Genomic DNA, 19,166 nt, shown 5'->3' on the forward strand with positions numbered 1-19,166 from the left:
CCTTTTGATCAATAATGTAAGAGAGAATTTATTTTTCAAAATCTGCAAAACATGCAGGTCCTGATATTTACGTTGTAATATTTTCTTCAGTAACCTCAATGACGTTTTATGAAATTATTACCTGAAATCAATTCCCAACTATGCTCCTGTAAAATGAAATGTCTCACAAAACTTCACAAAATTAATTTTATTTGAGAAAAGGCACATATTTAAAAAAAAAAAATGCTGTGACTTTCACCTACAAGTTCAACACAACAGATTCAGATTTTATGATTCAGCAGTGTATTAAAATTTATTAAATAGACTGCGATCCAAAAAGGGATCTAAAATATAAAAGGTCTTGTACAAACCCTATAAATTAATTTAATTTCGTGAACCAACACAAACGGAAGACCACAAAACCTTTTACCCACGCTGGGGTATGAAAAGTGCTACATGGAAGCCAACGCACGTTTACAAAGTCCTCAAACTAGAATTTCAACACTAAATGAAGGCTATGAATCCTTACCAGCCCTGTGCATAGTTCTTGAAAAGACGCTGTCTAAAGGTTTGAGGAAAAACTGATTTTGCTTCAAAGGGCATCGATGAAGGGATGGACGCTACATGCTCTGCATACCGTGACCCTTTTGTCCATTTAAAGAGGTGGTTATTTTTTTTCGGATTAGCTTCTTTTTTCCCCCCTCTCTCCCTTTAGCGTTCTCGTGGAACCAAAGAACTAGACGTGAAGCCGTTCATGGTGTAATTGTGGCATTTGTGGCGTTGGCCCACGAGGGAAAGGTTCCTAGATTGAACATGGCCGATCCCCATGTGTTGATGCCGAGGTTGATTGACAGAATGCCGATGATGTTGAGAATAAAGCCTGCCTTCGCCTGCGAACAAAAAGAAAATGCAATTATCCACGATTCTCTTTTTCTACAAACGGTGGCTCAGAAATGTATTTCGACGTTTAACTCCCAGTTATTCAACTTCCGCCGGAACATCAAAGGCTCGTGTAAAATGTGTTCAGCCATACCATATCCAAGACTTTGAGGTTGCCGTAGGAGAAAGCGATGGCGTTGGGTGGAGTGGCCACGGGAAGCATGAAAGCCAGCGACGCGCTGATGGTGCAGGGCAGCATCACATAGAGGGGATGGAGCTCGATGGTTGTGGCCTGCACATAGAAGCGACATATTATTAGCCATTTCACGCTTAGCGAGCTGCATTTGTGAAAAACGCAGCGACATAGAATGTGTGTGTTGGGCTGCTTCAGGCTCTGTATGCTGTGTACTCGCCATAGAGGCCAGGATGGGCAGGAACAGTGTGGTGGTGGCTGTGTTGCTGGAGCACTCTGTGAATGTTCCCACCAGGAAACACAGTATCAGAGAGATGGCGAAAGGTGGGATGCTTTTCAGCGGGGCCAGACTTTGGCCCAGCCATTTTGACAGTCCGGATGCCTGCGCAAAACAAACATCATGATTATATTATATTATGTTATATTTAGTGCTGTCGAATGATTAATCGTAAAATTAAGAGTGTTTGTTTACATGATATATGTGTGTGCTGTGTATATTTATTATGTATATAGAAGTACACACGCGTGCATGAATATATTTTTATATAAGAAAAACGTTACGCTTATATACTATATTTCAAATGCAATATAAGTCATATTGATATCAAAGATTTAAACTATATACTGTACGTGTGTCTTTATGAATACATAATAAATACGAACTGTTCACTAATATGTAAAAAAACCTTTTTTACTTATGATGCGATTAATCACAATCGTTTGACAGCACTAATTATAGCGTTTTTAAGCATCTAAAGTACATCAGATTATATTAATATAACTTAAAGGAGATCTATTATGCCCCTTTTTCCTAAGACCATTTATTATAGATCGTTTTAATATGCCTATTTTTTGCGCATGTCTCTTTAAATGCAAATGAGTTGCTGCTCCCTGCCACTTTTTTCCAGAACAGATTCCTTTCCTCGGATAACCTGCTAAAAACAGCTGTTTGTTCTCAATTACCGTGTCTATCGGCTCAAATCAAGCATTATAAGAGTTTTCTGAGCGCACGCATCAGAAGCACAGACGGCATCTGAGTACTAAACTCTTTTTTCTCTTTCATGTCTTATTGCATTTAAACTGTCAAATACACACATTTATGTTAAAAAGTTGATTATGTCTGTAAAGGTAAGTTATAGCACTTGAAAGTGGGATTTCATGTGGGATTTCATGTGGGATTTCATGTCCGCTTTAAGTTATCTTACCTCACTTCCTTTTGCCAAGGCAAAACCTCCGCCCAAGAGCAGAACGATGTTCCAGGGCATACGCTCATGTACCACCTTCCAGTTTAGAAGAGTAGGAGTGCCCTTCAGCTTCTTCTTTTTCTCATTCTTCTGTTTTTCTCCTTTATAAAACAGATAGATCTGGTTTAAGACCTAGTTTGAAATTACTGCACAGTGTTCTGTTCAAATACTCTGACTGCGGCGTCGTCGTACCTTCCTCCACCTCCTCAGCTTCTTCGTCGTGGTTATCATTAGATCTGCCTAAACATGAAAAGTCTAGCTGAGATGGAATGACGAAGAACAGGGTCGACATGAAAATGGCCACAGTTCCATCGGTGACAAATCTTTGCAGAGAAAAGCAGAAATGAATACGCAAAGAAAATAACTTTTTTTTTTTTTTTTTTTATGAGAACTAAGTTTTTACTTAGTGTTTACTCACTGTCCATTTTGGTTAAAGAGCTCAGTAGCCCAGCCTGGCATGAACCCTGGTTCTCGTGTGAACCACAGGATCACCAGGATCACAAAGATGACAAGCACAGCACCCTCAGCAAAAGACATCTTTCCCAGCTTCTTGTATTCGTTCTTCATCACTCTGTAAGCGTCTCTGTCTCCCTCGTTTTTCGAACCGCAGCCAAAGGTTTTTTTAAAGCTGAGAAACAAAATCAACTCAAATTGAACTAATCGGATTAATAACGCCGACGCACTAATTTAACGTAAAGCATGCAAGTTACTTACTTGAATCCCAAGTACATGAACTGCAGCCAAAGCCAGGAGAGAGCAAGCATCAGCACCATGTTAGGAAAGGCAAAACCGAACCAACTGGCAAAGTTGATCACATCATTGTTATCCGGAAAAATGCTGCAAAATGTGCAAAAATATGTGTGAGAGACCTGGCCAGAACACACACACATCAAAAGGTATTAGTGTTATTATTTCATCTAGGCTTAATTGATTGACAGACATACTCATCCATCTGGCCCTTGAGAATAAGGTTTGGTGTGGTGCCCGTTAGGGTGGCTGTTCCTCCGATGCTGGCGGAGTAACACACGGATAGACTCATTCCTTTAAAGAGACGAAGGTACTTTGCTTCCCGTTCTCTCCTCTTGCGTTCAGAGAGTGCATTGATTCCCGCCTCCATGTCTGGGTTGCCTGGGTTGTCAATATATAAAGCAGGATGTATGTTTATAAGATTATGCTTTAGGCCATTACCACTGATTCTGATTGGTCAACATTCAATCCACTCTCTCATTTAAGCTTTGCGCCGTTTTGCATATTATTTATCCATTACAGCCAACGTAATTTTTTTCAGACTCCAAATCATTGGAACCAATTGCTTCATTCTTTGAATGAATCAACAAAATGTTCAATTCTATGGGAATTTTTAAAACATGTTCAAAGCTTTATAAGACAAGAAAGCATAGACCTAAATTATTTTAAATGCCATATGCCCTTGTAAAAATGAACCATGGTTTTACTACAAATCTAAAATACATTGGCTACTAAAGTTAAACCATGGTAACCACAAATTAACCACAGTTTTGCTACATTAACCATATATTAATTAACCATATAATATTCAGCGTCCACAAATTAACGTATTTGCTGCAAAATAATGAAAAGGTTTTACAAGTGTCAACATATCAGGCTTACAGTTGGGTTTGTCTCCAGTGACACTGTCTAAAGCCTGTTTGATGTTGACCTCGGCCAGCTCAAACGCATGGTTATCTTGGCCTTGCCTAATCTCTTTCTCATCAGAGTCTGCCTCTGTGGCGCTGAGCTGTTCAAGAACAGCTTGAGAGATGGGCAGCATCATGGCTGTGGTGGCCGTGTTGCTGATCCACATGGAGAGGAACGCGGTCACGATCATGAACCCCATCATCAGCCTGCAGAAGTTACCATCCATAAAACACAACAGGTGAGTGTGAAACAGAAATAAAGTAAGCTATACTGTTTCAGTGTGCGTGTGTGATCTTACAAAGCGGGCCGAACTCCAACTATTAGGAGGACACTCAGAGCGATGCGCTTATGGAGATTCCAGTGTTCAACAGCTATAGCCACCAGCAAACCCCCAATAAACAGCATGTTGGTGTCCTTTAGATACTCGACACACACCTGAAAGACAAAGTAACATTTACACATTTAGCTCTGCTCAATATGGCTTCGGTTTAAAATACAATACTAGCTTACCTTTCACAGCACGTAGTAAAAAGCTGCTATCATGTTAATGGGGACATTTTTTTTTTCTCTCTCAAAAATTAGCAACATATTTAATTCAGCCGCAAAGCATTTGTACTTCAAATAATAAGACAACTATTTTAACAGTTTTATTTCTATTTTTTTTTTTATTTCTCATATTTTTTTAGTATCACATGTCCATAGCTGTCATATATGCCATACTAGCTGCTGTTTTTTTCCAAATTGCATATGAAAATGCATTATGCAACGGTAAACATTTCGGTAATAAAAAGTTATTCCACTCTATTACTAAAAATAACGTTGTTTCATCGAGCATTTTTTAAATTGCTAACACGTTTTCAAAAATTAAAAAAAACACATTTTCAAAAATGTAAAAATTAGAACAATTAAAAAACAACAACAACAACAAAAAACAGTCAAGCTGAGAGCGTTGCACTATGGGATATGGTAAACGGTGCAGTTATGGACCGGCTCATTAGCCTGAATGTCTAAATCAATCAGTTCTTCTTAAAGATAAGGAGTATAAAAGACAGATTGCTGTCTGTTTAAAGACATGTTCCAAGGTATTCATAAAAACTTAAATGGCCCATAAAGTTCTTGAATCATTACAGATAACAAAGAGATTTCATGATGATGAAGGAAAATCTCTCCAGAAATGCAATCAGTTGTAATTTGCTGTGTCCTTAGTGCTTGAAACAATGATAATATTTGATCTTCTTTTATGATAACAATTATATTCATATTTATGCTATGTAAGTAGTTATTTTGTACATTATGTTTGGGTTTATTATGATGCAAAAATGCTAATTATGGATTTTTTTTTGGTAAGATACCTTTCCAGACTCCATGATGCCCATCATTGGGAAGAGGATGACAGGCAGCAGGGCAGTGACGGCGAGCGGCATGCACTCTGTACACCAGTACAGCGCCATCAGGATGATAGCAAAACCACATCTTGCCTCCTGTAGAGCAATAATGTCACAAGGTAACAATGCATAGGTGACAATACATCACCTATTTGAGTTGGAATAGGAGACGTTTATATAGAAGAGAATTATTGGATGTGAATGAGATGCGTAACACATCAATGGCGCAATCTCGGATCTATGGCAGTCCTTTCATCTTTGAGGAGGAAAATAAGGGTTTCGATTCTATCTATTACATCTGGTGAAGGTACCAGGGGTCACTACTGTATCTCTTGAACATTTATTTAGACTCATCTATCGCTCTCAGAATGCTGATAAAAGTAACCCTTGACCATAAATGACTGTAAACAATTTTTAATGCATTTTCTTTTATGGTTGAGGAATTTTATCAGTAGAGAAAAAACAGTATAATGTCTTTAACCCCGTTAAGTCAGGAAAAAGAGAAAAATAATCTACTTTACGCAGTTGTATTTCAGACAAATATCGCCCTATCCCAACAAACCATATCATTCTAAAGATTATTTATTCAAGTGTAGCTTTATGTAGCTTTATAATGTTTTGTGATACATAGTCACATACGTGTATCATATTTGATTAAAAAATCGATGAAGATTTCATAGCATAGACACACATGCACCTGAAGGTGAACATTTTTAAAAGTCATTTACTTGCTATACAGTACAAGACTGCGTAGAACAGGGTTTTCACCCGTATTTTAATAATGTAACTTCACATATGACAAATCACATATGACACAGGCGTTATAGACTTAAACTTTACAATTCCTGAAAAATGCATAAAAATACATGGAGCGGTATTCTATTGCGTATAAGGGCTTTTAATTAAAGTGCATTCAATAGTTCAACCACTTCTGGTTCTTAAATGTCTGATTGTTAATTTTTATTTTTGAGTCAGTTGCGTTCAATGTTTTTTCAGCTGAAGCTCTTTAACCTGGTCTCCAGGTCTGGAGTAACTTTCTTTTTATTTTTTTGCGACTTGAGGATGACCTCTGCAAGCTGTGTAAATAAAGTACCAGCTGCTTAGTAAACCGTCTGCTTCGTAGCTGCCAACTATTTATTATGGTCTCACAGAAGACATTTGCGAGATCATGTCAGCTTATTCTAACCAAATCCTACTAATACTAACACTCTAATGAGATTTAGTAGATATGAAGGCGCAACATTACTTGGAGTCAACAGAAAGTGTTAAAGGGACCATCACGATCAAATACAATCTGCGTTATTAAAAGCACTATAGAAACAAAAAACGATTGAAATACATTCCTATTTCATTTCTTCGGCTAATATAACATCCCAAACGCACAAAAAGTGTTTTTCACGAAATACTTCTCCAGCAGAAAAGCACTTACCGGAGATGGGACGACCAGCGGCAGAGGCAGTATAAGAAAAGGGGTGATGAAGATGATGAAGTAGTTTCTGTTAACCCACAGCCAGCGTAGACCCGATGCCATGTCTGCAGATGTCAGGTGTGTGCCGGATGGAGAGGACAGCAAAGTGCTGATGGTTTGAGTGCATGCGAAGGAGGTCGTGCCTGATCAATGTGTTTATAGGTATTGTCTCATAAGGAAAATTAAACATTAACTGTGTGAACAAGGGGAGGGTAAATAGGGGGTTTGAAGGAAGGGGAGGGTAAAAGAGATGGCAAACAAAAAAGATTAACCCTTTTGTTATTTTTGTTCTGAGGCCGCAATTCATTGCATTGTTGGAGCACTGACTAATGGATTTATTAAAAGCATATATGAACTTTTCACACTGCCATTGTCTGTTGTCGCCCACGCCAGAAATATGTAAAGAACGTTTCTTTTTTTTGGAAAAAGTGCTGGAATGTATGAATTTTAATTGTTATTGAGCTGGTCACTGCTGTAGTAACGCTTCATAGATTAATTTCGTTACCAATATTTTTTATGCATGCTAGGTTACTGTATATTTATAAGTAAGCTAGTTACTATTGTTAAGTCACATGTTCATGAATTATTTTGTGTTCATTTATACAGTTGTTCAAAGAATGTATCGGTTGCCTATATTTAGAAATGAAAATTAATCAAGACTAATAATTCCATAAAAATGAATGCTCGCATTGAGTCTTACTTGAAAGTGTTGCTGTTTATAACAGATGTTACGTATTGAATTTAATTTCTACGGAATCCAAAGATTTAGATTTTTTCTCCTGCAATTTCTGCTGGATTCCCAAAAATAGCTGTTGTTTTTTTGCCGTCAAAAGCAGGATGTAGGTTGATGGTCAAAAAGCTAATTGTTAAGCGATGCTTATAATTAGTTATTGGGGAAAAAAAAAAATTTATTCAGAAGAAAATGTAAGCAATTTGGTGTTATTTCATTTAACGCATGCTACCATTCATTAAATCAATTGAAAGTAAAGAATATTTAAAATAATATTGTATTTAAAATAAATGCTTCATATTCTTCAAAGAATTCCGGAGGAGAAATACAAAATGTTTCAACAGAACATTAAGCAGCAAAAATGTTTTTATATGTGTATAATAATAAGACGAAATGTTTCTCGAGCGCCAAATCAGCATGTTAGACTGGAGGATCGTGCGGAGGATGTATTTTTGATTACAATAAGAGCCTTCTTTTTAAAACATTAAAAATCTTGCTTACGACAAACCTTTGAACAGAAGTTTACGTATTTCTGTTAATAAATGACAAAGAGGTAATGTATGGAACATTTCTAAAAGAGGAACGTTTTATCAAAAAAAAAATCCAAAAATGTTTAATGTTAATATTATCCAACATTTTCTTTCTTTTCTTTTGTCCCTTTTCTTTTCTTTTTATTGCATAGAAAATGTGTTGTGCCTTTAGGGTTTGACTTTTACAGTTCTATAACTTCACTTTAAAAATGTCATAGTCTTATATGGCCTTGTGCAAGAGCGATATGGCTTTTATTTTACTTTTGACAAAAAACCATAAGGGTTAATGAATGTTTCATACAAAATTCAGTCTTAAAACCCTAATTCATCCACAGGAGTGATGTGCTGAACATCAGGAACAGCCACGCATGTGATACACCTGATAATCTTCAGTTCGGTACAGACTTATGCCTTTATCGCCATTAATTAGTAACCTTTACAGACTTTGAACTCTCCGCTTGTAATTATTAAGGACATACTTTGTAAATTAAATCAAGTACTACCAATTGTTCATCTTTAAAGCCCATTGACGAGCGCTGTGAAGAGTCTGTTTCATCTATTATGCCTGTAAATATGTGCTAAAGGTCCAACATGTATATTTCTCCAAAGCTTTGTTCTTTTTTTTACCGTCTATAGAGCCTGTTTCTCAGAGATAAAGCCCCTTGCCTGTTACATAATCTCACTTACACAACCTTTGGAGTGTATGTGCTGCGATTTATAAGGACGGCTTTCAATGAAACCCTTTCACATTTCCTAAATATTTAATAATAATACTTCAAAGCTCAAGTATGACATTTCATGTAATTCGTGCAAATGCTACCGTCAAAATTACTGTACATTTCTTCTTCCTTGTCTATAGGTTTTCTTGTCTGGGCACCGAGAATATATAGATACTGCTCTCACTTTACAAGGCCATAATAACAGTAGCTTTATGGAGCTGTTCTGCATGATTATAGATGATCTTCTTTAGTACATTGAGCTTTGGTGCTGGATCTTGGCTGCGGCAGGACTCTGTAGTCATCTTTATGGCCGTAACAGACACCAAGTCTTCCTGACACAGTCGATTGGGAAATAATCTCAAGGTCATGAACTATTGTGCTCGCACCTGCCTTACCTGAAAGCTTACCATTTGTTTTTTTTTTGTTTTTTTTACTTATTTGTACACATGCTTTGGGTAGTAATTCATACCAGAGACATCTGGTCTGTTGCAATTTGCTCAAGTGTCAGGGCTCTCCCGAGGTATTTCCGATTTTCCCATATTCTGTGATATATCAATTATTCAATTGGACTTTAATTTGACAGTGACTATATGGAGTAAGTCAAGATAGACGAGGAACTTCCTTGTCGCTGATTTTGGACTTTTATTTCTTTTTTCAGTGACCCACTTCTGGATTTTGACCTCAACAAAGGACAAAGTCCTTTTATTTTACATCATCATCAGATTTACACAAAGCAATTTGTGCTATTTCTGAATTATAACTTTTGGCAGGACATCAAGTTACGGCCTTAAAGGAAATATCACGGAACAAGAGAGATACGAGTTATCTGAGATTCCGGTTTACTCCAGTTCAATTAGTAATTATTTACTTAAATTCCAGACAAGAACATTTTGATTTAAGCTTCTTTAAGATAAGTTTAAAGTCACATTATTACAGACAAGGTAACATTTCAGTTTAAAGCTAATACAATGACATTATAATGACTTGTTAATAGGATTATTGTGGATTTTATCCTAGATTATTTAAAAGCCACTCATTTTCTAGAACCTGGGCTGCATTTCCCAAAAGCAAAAAAAGTTGCTCCATTGGTTTCAATTGGTCTACGATGCATTTAAGCTATATCATCACTCTGAATTATATTTTTCAACTATTTATCTGTTAACGCAATACATCGCAGGTGAATTGGGTAAATATTTGAACTAATAGATATCACCATGCTTTCTCTACCTGCTTTTAAAAGTATGTGTTTAACTGAAATCTACAGACAAAAATAGATCATGTTTAATAAAAAAAAAATAGATCATGTTTTTAATTATTTTCTTTCCACTTATCTAAAAAATATCCTAAAATCTCTTGCTTAAAAGTAAATTAACTGGAGATTTTAAAACCTCAATCTTGTTATATACAATTTAAAATGTAAAGTGAAAGAAAATTATTCAAAAACATCTGACATCCACAAAAGAAAGTTCTGTACATAGTGACACTAAATGTATGCAGCTAAATGTATGCTTTCACTGTTAAATTAAAAAGTAAAAGTTTTAGAACAAACATAAACAAAATCGTTATAATATTGGTACTAAATATCTGTGTAGTAATGCAACATAAGCACAGTAAAATAAAATAAATGGTAACACTTTAATTTAATATTCACACCTATTAGTTGCTTATTAGCATGCATATTACTATAATATTAGCCATTTATTAGTGCTAATTAAGCACGTATTGATGCCTTATTTTACATTACCTTATTATACATCTGTAATCATAAGTCAACAATACCAACACTTAACAACTACCTTACTATTAAGAAGCGGCAAATTAAGAATTTATTGAGGGAAAAGTCATAGTTACCTGTTCCAGAGTGTTACCAAAAAAATGATTTAAAAAGAAAAAAACTCAACAAAGGAAAAGATTTATAGTGTAGCAGCTAATGGAGTTCTATTACCTCTAAATGATTTCAGCACCTTGGTCAGCACACCTGTCATATTACTCTATTTCACATCTTTTGATGCAAATGCCTCTGTAGTGGAACTTAAAGTTCAAGGCTTTTATATAAAGTATATAAATGTTTTAAATATGTCTTAATTGTCTCATTACTGTAACAGGGATCCAATTGCAAGACTTTATTAAGAGACAGGAGGAGAAAACCACGGCAAATATAATCCAATAGGGCAAGGCAGAGCGATAATACAGGGAGGCCACCATGGCTGGTTCAGAAAAAGATGAGAATTCATTGATGGTCTCTTTGGCTAGTTCAGAGCTGGACAAAAGTTTATAAATAACCTCTGTGGCTGATTCGAAATGAGGCAAGAGTTCAGAGAGAGCCTCTATAGCCAAGACAGGGCAGGACGAGAGCTGCTGAGAGTGACTACTACTGACACCCCTGGAGGTGCCAAACTAGGACTAAACCTAAGAAATAGGGAGTGGCTCTGTAGAGTAGTAGCTAACACTAAGAGAGTGCTTAACGCTAGACAATACCTGGTGTGGAATATAGGGAAAAACTGTTATTTAAGGTTTGTGAATGATGAGCGTGTGATGAGTGCAGTCAGGTGTGTATGTGCGTCATCAGTGCAATGGATGATTCGACTTGAAGTCCGGAGTGAAATACAACAGTTGTGTGGTGCATGAGTCGATGTGGTGTGGGAGTGACATCTTGTGGTCAGTGAACGGAGGATTGTGAACCAGATTCGTGACATTTACAACGGTAAAGACTAAACAGCAGCCATTTCTATGCAAACAGTGAGTTGTGCTGTTCAGACAGTGAAATCAATAGTAGCTCAATAGTGTATATAGGCCACTGACACAGTCCCACTTATTACAGTTATATATACAAATACTCATATATATTTTTAGACCTATTTGCTTACATCCTTTTTTTAAACGTTTTTAACTTTAAATAAACTGGAAGGTATTAATCTTAACATGGAAGATCAATGGTAACAGAGCAACTTTGTAGTAATAATTGATTTTTTTTTTTTTTTGACTAAACAAACAGGGGGTCGGTTGACTTTTGGAGCCATCGATCGGCACAGATGTCTGAGCTGTCCTGTTGTTATTTCTCACTGGTTATTCTAGAGCTTTTTAGGCACTCACTGTTGACAGATGTGCCATCAAAAATGAAATTGGTTATTTTACTGTGCCTTATTTTGGCGACTTGTTTCGCAGCAGAGGGTAAGTGTCCCAGAAACTGCTTTATTATAATTATATGGCTGGCTTGTTTTTATTGAGGGTTTTAAAAAATTATTTTTTTGCGATTTCCACAGAATCATGCACGGGACGCTGTCAGAGAGGCTTTGATCCAACAAAGAAATGCCAGTGCGATAGAATGTGCAAGTACTATGGGAGCTGCTGTCTGGATTTCGACAGTGCTTGTCGAGCAAAAAGTAAGAACTTGTAAGAACGTATATTCAAATAGTCAAACTTTTATCGATGGATTTTAATATACACTTTTATGACATTAATATTAGTCCTGTCAAATGATTAATCACAATTAATTGCATCCAAAATATAATTACTTTTTGACTAATAGATGTGGGGTCTGTGTATATTTATTACTTATATATAAATCTAATATCCTAGTATCCGAGTGTGACACTCATGGGATGATTTCCAAGTGTAAACACTGTGGTGCTCTCAAAACATCGCTGTGTTTGTTTGAGCAGCTGGAACAGTCTTACATAGCAACGCTAGCTCATCCAATGGTGTAAGTTTGGGGAGGGACTTTCTGTTTTGTCTGACCAATGGCGGTCAAGGACAGGGTTTGGGACACCTGTTTACAGGTTTTGCATCAACTTTGGGCACTTTAGGCGCTGCGGACTTTACCCTGATTTTACTTCTGTGAAGTGAACTTTAAAAACACAATTAAACATACACACATTCCTGAGTAAAGAATAGAAAGAAAAGAATGAAATAAACCCTGAATAACAACAAAAGACATTAGCACAAAAAGCTATCCAGATGGTTTCTGATGGTTTAAAAGTATTGACCTAAAGAGTCTTGACGTTCCAGCTGCATTTCTTCAAGTAAAGCACCCCCACCCCTAAATTTATAACTTGGCTAGGAATGATTCATAACAAATATATCCTGTTCACTGGTATTTATTTACATTGATTTTTCATTGTTCAGACATCACATGTCTCTTATCTAATGCTTGTACTTCAGTGACACTAATTACCCTCTTGGTAAATAAGTACACTAACCTTTGGTAAAACTTTATTACCCACAAAATTGTTTGTTGTGAGGAAAATTACAAGTGTGGAACACTAAAATATCAGTGACGATGGTAAAATAAAACAAGGGCAAACCAATAATATCTATACAAATGTTTTAAGTAACAACAATAAATGAACTGAGGTAAATTGTCTGAAATTCAGTTTGGTGGCAAAAAGTACATAAACAGTACAAGGAATAGTTCACCCAAAAATGAAAATTAGCTAAAATTTTACTTTCAAAATTGGACAAATTTAGAATTACATCACTTGCCCAGTAGATCCTGCATTAAATGAGTGCCACCAGTGTACAAACAGATAATAAAAACACCTCAATAATCCACAAGTAATTAACATAGTCCAGTCCATCAATTAACAGCTTGTAAAGTAAAAATATGTATGTCTATAATAAACAAATCTATCATTACAATGGTTTTAACTTCAAACCGTTGCTTCAAGCAAAAAAAATTCTCTGTCTTATATATTGCTTTCTCTAAGAAAAAAAATGTCTCGCATAAATCAGGAGAGAAATGTACACAGAACAGGAACTGTTTTTAAGGCAAAACAAATTTGAAGTTTCCAAACAAATACGTCAGTAATTTTTTATTTTTTTTTGATATGAGAGGACAACACGGCATGGAGTGTTTCACTGGAGGAAGTGCTTTTAATATGCATTTTGGCCAAAGTTAAAATGCCTTAAATATTTGTTAACCTACTGCTTTTCACTTCACAAGACTGAAGGATTCAAATATTGAAGGGTCACTTCGTGTGAATTATTGTTTTTATGTGTTGTTTGGTCTGTCATTCTTATGGCACACTTTAACTAGAGAGCATTTATTGGTGAGTAAGTGTAATGTTAAATAACTCCAAATCTTTTTGATGAAGAAACAAACTCACCTACATCTTGAATACACTGAGGATGAGTAAGCAAAAGGTGAGTTTCAGCAAACCTTCTTTTTTGAGTGAACTAATGTCTTATTAATGGAAAGAGAACCAGACATTGTGAAAATGCTGTACTAATTAACTTCTTCCTTAGTTGCCCGTGGTGATATGTTTGACGTGCCTGAAGAAGATCTGACCTCTCCGGTGTCACCGACGGTTCAATCAAATGTAACAGCCACCACCACTCCGCTCCGACCCACCACAAGTTCCCCTCCTGTATCTCCTACAGTTCCGCCTGATCCAGAAGCCGTCACCTGTAGCGGTCGCACCTTTGACGCTTTCATGCAGCTGAAGAATGGTTCAATCTATGCATTCAGAGGTCAGTTTAGAGGCTGAATAGAATTACTTTGCCTTTTTCTCAGTTGAAGCTCAGGCTGGCTGCACATTTGTGTTCTAGGGGACTATGTCTTTGAATTAGATGACAAAACTGTCATGCCTGGGTATCCCAAACTCATCAAGGATGTGTGGGGCATCTCCGGTCCCATTGATGCTGCTTTCACTCGCATCAACTGCCAGGGAAAAACATATATATTCAAGGTCTGTTTACATCATGTTATAATATTATAGGGTTACTCTACCCCAAAATGAAACTTTGTCATTAATCACTTACCCCCATTTAGTTCCAAAACCAAAAAAGCTTGTTCTTCCTCGGAACACAATTTAAGATATTTTGGAGGCTTGTGACTGTCCCTGACTGCAAAGTAAAATTAAGCAGTCAAGTTCCAGAAAAGTATAAAAGACATAATCAGAATAGTCCACCTATTAAAAATAATGAATTATAATAACATTAAGGTGTTTTTTGACCTGTTGTTTGAGACTCCCAAAACCATAATAGGGGCTCTTTTAAATTGTTTTACGAAAATGAACAAAGCTTTTAAAGGTTGGAACAACATGGGGGTAAGCAATTAATGATAACATTTTGAAAAAAAAAAAATAAAATAATAAAAAGATGTAGTTTACTCAAAAATGAAAATTCTGTCATTAATTTCTTAGCCTTTCTCACCCATAAGACATTAATAGCTCATGATATATATAGCATTACTTTTAACCTTGTTTAACCCTTATTTCTAATGATATTTCACTGCATGCTGAATCACAGGGTAACAAGTATTGGCGTTTTGATGGTGATGTCTTGGATGAAGATTATCCAAGAGCTATATCTGTGGGCTTTGAGAAGATTCCAGATGATATTGATGCTGCATTTGCAATCCCAGCTCCGGGCCATCATGGAAGGGAAAAGGTGTATTTTTTTAAAGGTAATAATGCTCAAAACTGATTTCTGCAAGAATTATGTATTTTCGTAGGCCAAAATCAGAAAGTTAGCATTTTAGCACTTTAGCACAACTGTCCTGAGGTCAATAGGTTTTTTTGAACGGGTTTTTAGGTCAAAATCTGGAATAAGGTGTGTGGTTAACACAAGCTCAAGATATTTTCAAGTTTTACTCAAGTTTCATTTTTCCAACAAGTGGCTAAATAGGAGTACAGCGATCACCTTTTGTTGGTTAAAGAGAGTTTTTGAGGGAATTGGGGTGATACTAACTGTGGGGTTGGACTAAACATACATCCACAGCACTCTATAGGTTAAAAATACGGTTATGCATAACTGTATTCAATATTTAATGCTTCCTTTGTTCCCACAGGGGACCAATACTACCAATATGAGTTCAAACACCAGCCTTCCCATGAAGAATGTGACCGCATGACCAAATCCTCACCCTCTGTTGCCTTCACACATTACACAGACCTGTACTGTGACTTGGATAATGTGTTTTCTATGCTCTTCCAAGGCAGTAAGTGTGTATGCATTTGCTGTTTAATCAGAGGTTTCAGTAAATGTCTGGTTTGCTGAGTTATTTCCTGTCCACCCAGTTAACGGGCATCACAAAGGGCCGCGTTTCATTTCGAAAGACTGGATTGGAATCAAACCTCCCATAGATGCAGCAATGGTTGGCCGACTGTATATCAGCCCTGGTCCTTCACCGTCTCCAGCAACAAGCCTGAGCAGGGGCCGAACCGGACGGAGAAAGAAGAACAGGCGTCAAGGGGCCAGAGTGAGCCGCTCGCTGTTCTGGGAAGACTTTGGGTTAGACTATGAGGAAAGGTTTGTTGAGAGGACATGTATACCTTGTGTATGTATAGTATATGTATAGATTATACTGCATGAATAAATATTTGTTATGTAGGTATTATGGAGCAGAAAAGCGTGGTAGAAACCAAAGAAAGGGCCGTGGAAGACGTCCATTTTGGTTTGACATGAGCTATGACCTGGATGACTACACAGATGTGGAGCTTGTCCAAGAAAAGGCCACACCTGTGCAGAATGTCTACTTCTTTAAGAAAGGTACTTCAAACAAAGATAATGATTCTCCTTTTAAGATAAACCATTTAAAATAATCTGTGTTCAAAACTGTTCTTGTCCAGAGGTGGACAGTAATGAAGTTTTTGAGTATCTGTGCTTTACTTGAGTTTTATTTTTTCTGGAAACTTATGACTTTAACTTCACTACATTTAAAACACAAATACCGTACTTTTTACTCCACTACATTTCTACCAAGGTCCTGAAAGTAGAAAGTTGTGGGTGTTTCTTTTTTCTTCTCTAAATGCGCACCTGTTGTGATTGTCGTAGGCTGCTGCCTGTTCATTGAAAAGTTCATTGTTGTGTTCAGACCAGAGGTAGGCAACATCAGTCCTGGAGTGCCAGTGTCTTGCAGAATTTCACTTTGACCTTAATCAAACACACCTGAACAAGCTAATCAAGGTCTTTAGGATTACTAAAGGTACTGTCACACTGCACTTTTTGCTCCATTGACTTCCGTTTATACTCATGTGAAAGAGACGGACCGGAAACCCAAGCTTCTGGGGCAAAGTTGCGCATGCCGCTGCTTTCCAAAGTTCAAGTTTGGTGAACTCTGACCTGCGACAGACACGTGACTGCCAGTTTGGCCACGGCGTAAACTTTCTCTCTTCACGCTGTGACTTTTTCTCAAAAATGAAAATTCGCAAATTTTATATTAGTTTATGTTTTGTGTTTAGTTTTAGCTCTTTTACGTTTTTGACATAAATTTCAATTGTTCACATTGTGGTTGAAGGAAAACACAACTCGCGCCGTCATACCCTGCACTCTGTCCATATTCGCAGCTGCATACTACATACTACTACAGTGTGACAGTAGGGTTGGAGCTAAACTCTGCAGGACATTGACTCTACAGGCCCAAAGTTGCCTACACCTGGTTTAGACACTGGACACGGCAAAGACATTCCCCAAAAAGTGCCCTCTAGGGAACGAAGTGTAGAGTTCCAATTCAAACTTGTTAAAACTTTTTTTTTTTTCAAAATATTAATACTTTTATTATTTTATAAACAAATGCTGTTCTTTTGATGGTTCTATTCATGAAAGGATCATAAAATTGAATTAAATTGATCCACAAAATATTTAACAGCACAGAATGATAATAAAAAACACTGATAATAATAGCAAATGTCTCTTGAGCACCAAGACTATTTATTTTTGAATAAAACAGTAATTAACCTCTTAGGAACCTGTGTCCTGATATGAGGAAGTTATATTTAAGTGAAGACCGGATGTCCAGTAACATTTCACAGTATTACTATTTGAAAGTATTTTTGATCAAATAAATGCAGCCTTTTATAAACATTCTTTAACTTTAATGTGTCGGTTTTATGTTAATAAAACATTGGTTTTGTATTATTTTAATATTCGTATTAATATTGCGTTATTTCCCCACTAGATAAATATTACAGGGTGGACCTGCAGACTAAACGGATTGACTACGTAAACCCTCCTTACCCAAGATCCATTGGCAAGTATTGGCTGGGATGTAAAGAAAAGGACCTGTCAGAAAAAAGATAAGAAACAAGGATTCCATATTTGAGTTGATTATAAAGGTTTTTTTTATTGATAATGTTATTGCTTAATTAGATGCCATTTACGAAAATGAATCTATACTAATAATATTATAGTTCGAAGTATTCCTGATGTGTTACATTACAATAGTCTTGCATGCATTACTATAAATGACCTTATTATACAATACGATATAATGATCTCAGTTAATCTTATGAACTGTTGTTATGAAAATACTGAATAATAAAATATGTAATACGTGCAGTATTAAATTATTTTCTTAATTTGTCATGTTTTGATATTTGCAAAACATTTAACTTATAAAACATATATCAGTATTGTAAAAAAATCAGTAAGATGAATATCTGGTTAAGCATGCTGGTCAGCAATTTATAATAAGAAATATTTGGTTAAAAAAGCTTCTAAAATATTTTTTCCAATCTTCATTCAAAAATCTCAGTGTGTGATATTTTGCAGAATTTGTTGTTTAGTCTACAATAAATTAATATATAATAAATGAATAATTTAAAAAGTGTAACATATAATCTTATGTATGAAACAAATTTACAGAGATGCAAACTGAATATAAGCGGAATAATGGTATATGTTTTATTTAATTTATATTATTATGTTATATTATTATTTAATGAGGGATGAGGAACAAAAGAAAAAGTATTTGTTAGCTTAATTTGAGAAACAAAAATCAAAGAATACTGAAAAAGATCTTGTATCTTGAAGTATGGAAAGATATGGAAGAGGAAGTTCCTCATCCTTCCGCTCCAATCTCTCCATATCGATGACAATAACATCCTCTAGTGGCACACATGAGTGTGGCACTCACAGAGCAGCAGTGTGGCCATGAGAGAGGACTGAGAGAGCACTGAGCTATGAGTGAACACCACTCCAAAAAATGCCATACACTTCTGAACATGTTCATACAGCTGCACAGCAACCCAAGCATGTGAAGTATTGGATGTGCGGGAGTTAACACTGGTTATGGGGAAGTGTAACGTTTCTGCATTTTAACGCTCTTTGCCTTCAGCAAACTTTGTAGAATTTGGAATAAATATCCGTATCTCTTGTAGTCCTTTAAACACTTTTCTTGAGCTGTGACAATAATGATGCTGTGACAATACTATGAAAATATACTAGTCAAAATGTATTTTGGTAGATGTCAAAAATCATTTATATATATATATGTATATGTGTGTGTGTGTGTGTATATATATATATATATGTATGTTGGCCACAATTATTGGCACCCCTAGAAATTTTAATATGTCTCTTAAACATATTCCCATTCATATTTACATTTTTAGCACACCATGGTGACTAGGAGCATGAAATTGTCCACTTTTGACTTACTGT

At 36.1% G+C, this 19,166-nt stretch overlaps 2 protein-coding genes across 2 annotated transcripts; one reads left to right on the forward strand and one right to left on the reverse strand.

Annotated features, from left to right (window-relative positions):
- Nucleotides 1-172: 172 nt before the first annotated feature.
- slc13a2 (solute carrier family 13 member 2) lies at nt 173-6,940 on the reverse strand. The gene is made up of 12 exons (XM_043221634.1): nt 6,766-6,940; nt 5,304-5,432; nt 4,250-4,386; nt 3,925-4,157; nt 3,240-3,423; nt 3,010-3,132; nt 2,714-2,923; nt 2,488-2,618; nt 2,257-2,396; nt 1,272-1,433; nt 1,013-1,150; nt 173-869 (listed from the first exon to the last, which is right to left on the reverse strand). Exons 1-12 carry the CDS (start codon nt 6,865-6,867, stop codon nt 732-734), a joined length of 1,827 nt encoding a protein of 608 aa, XP_043077569.1. The 5' UTR covers nt 6,868-6,940; the 3' UTR covers nt 173-731.
- Nucleotides 6,941-11,793: 4,853 nt separating this feature from the next.
- Nucleotides 11,794-18,070, forward strand: vtnb (vitronectin b). Its single transcript, XM_043221355.1, has 9 exons — nt 11,794-11,954; nt 12,047-12,166; nt 14,028-14,252; nt 14,331-14,470; nt 15,033-15,189; nt 15,574-15,723; nt 15,803-16,034; nt 16,117-16,274; nt 17,683-18,070. The coding sequence occupies exons 1-9, from the start codon at nt 11,816-11,818 to the stop codon at nt 17,802-17,804; spliced, it is 1,443 nt and encodes a 480-aa protein (XP_043077290.1). The 5' UTR covers nt 11,794-11,815; the 3' UTR covers nt 17,805-18,070.
- The last annotated feature ends 1,096 nt before the right edge of the window (nt 18,071-19,166 follow it).

Source organism: Puntigrus tetrazona, chromosome 21, assembly GCF_018831695.1.
Source record: "Puntigrus tetrazona isolate hp1 chromosome 21, ASM1883169v1, whole genome shotgun sequence".
Lineage (NCBI taxonomy): Eukaryota > Metazoa > Chordata > Actinopteri > Cypriniformes > Cyprinidae > Puntigrus > Puntigrus tetrazona.

What these genes read in the sequence shown, in the direction of transcription:
- slc13a2 (XM_043221634.1), bottom strand. Translation starts at nt 6,867, where the DNA reads ATGGCATCGGGTCTACGCTGGCTGTGGGTTAACAGAAACTACTTCATC. An exon ending in TTCATGTACTTGGGATTCAA is followed by an intron (nt 2,924 to 3,009) that starts GTAAGTAACTTG and finishes TTTGTTTCTCAG; the next exon opens with CTTTAAAAAAACCTTTGGCT. An exon ending in ACCTCAAAGTCTTGGATATG is followed by an intron (nt 870 to 1,012) that starts GTATGGCTGAAC and finishes TTTTGTTCGCAG; the next exon opens with GCGAAGGCAGGCTTTATTCT.
- vtnb (XM_043221355.1), top strand. Translation starts at nt 11,816, where the DNA reads ATGTCTGAGCTGTCCTGTTGTTATTTCTCACTGGTTATTCTAGAGCTT. An exon ending in TTCAATCTATGCATTCAGAG is followed by an intron (nt 14,253 to 14,330) that starts GTCAGTTTAGAG and finishes TTTGTGTTCTAG; the next exon opens with GGGACTATGTCTTTGAATTA. An exon ending in TTCTATGCTCTTCCAAGGCA is followed by an intron (nt 15,724 to 15,802) that starts GTAAGTGTGTAT and finishes CTGTCCACCCAG; the next exon opens with TTAACGGGCATCACAAAGGG.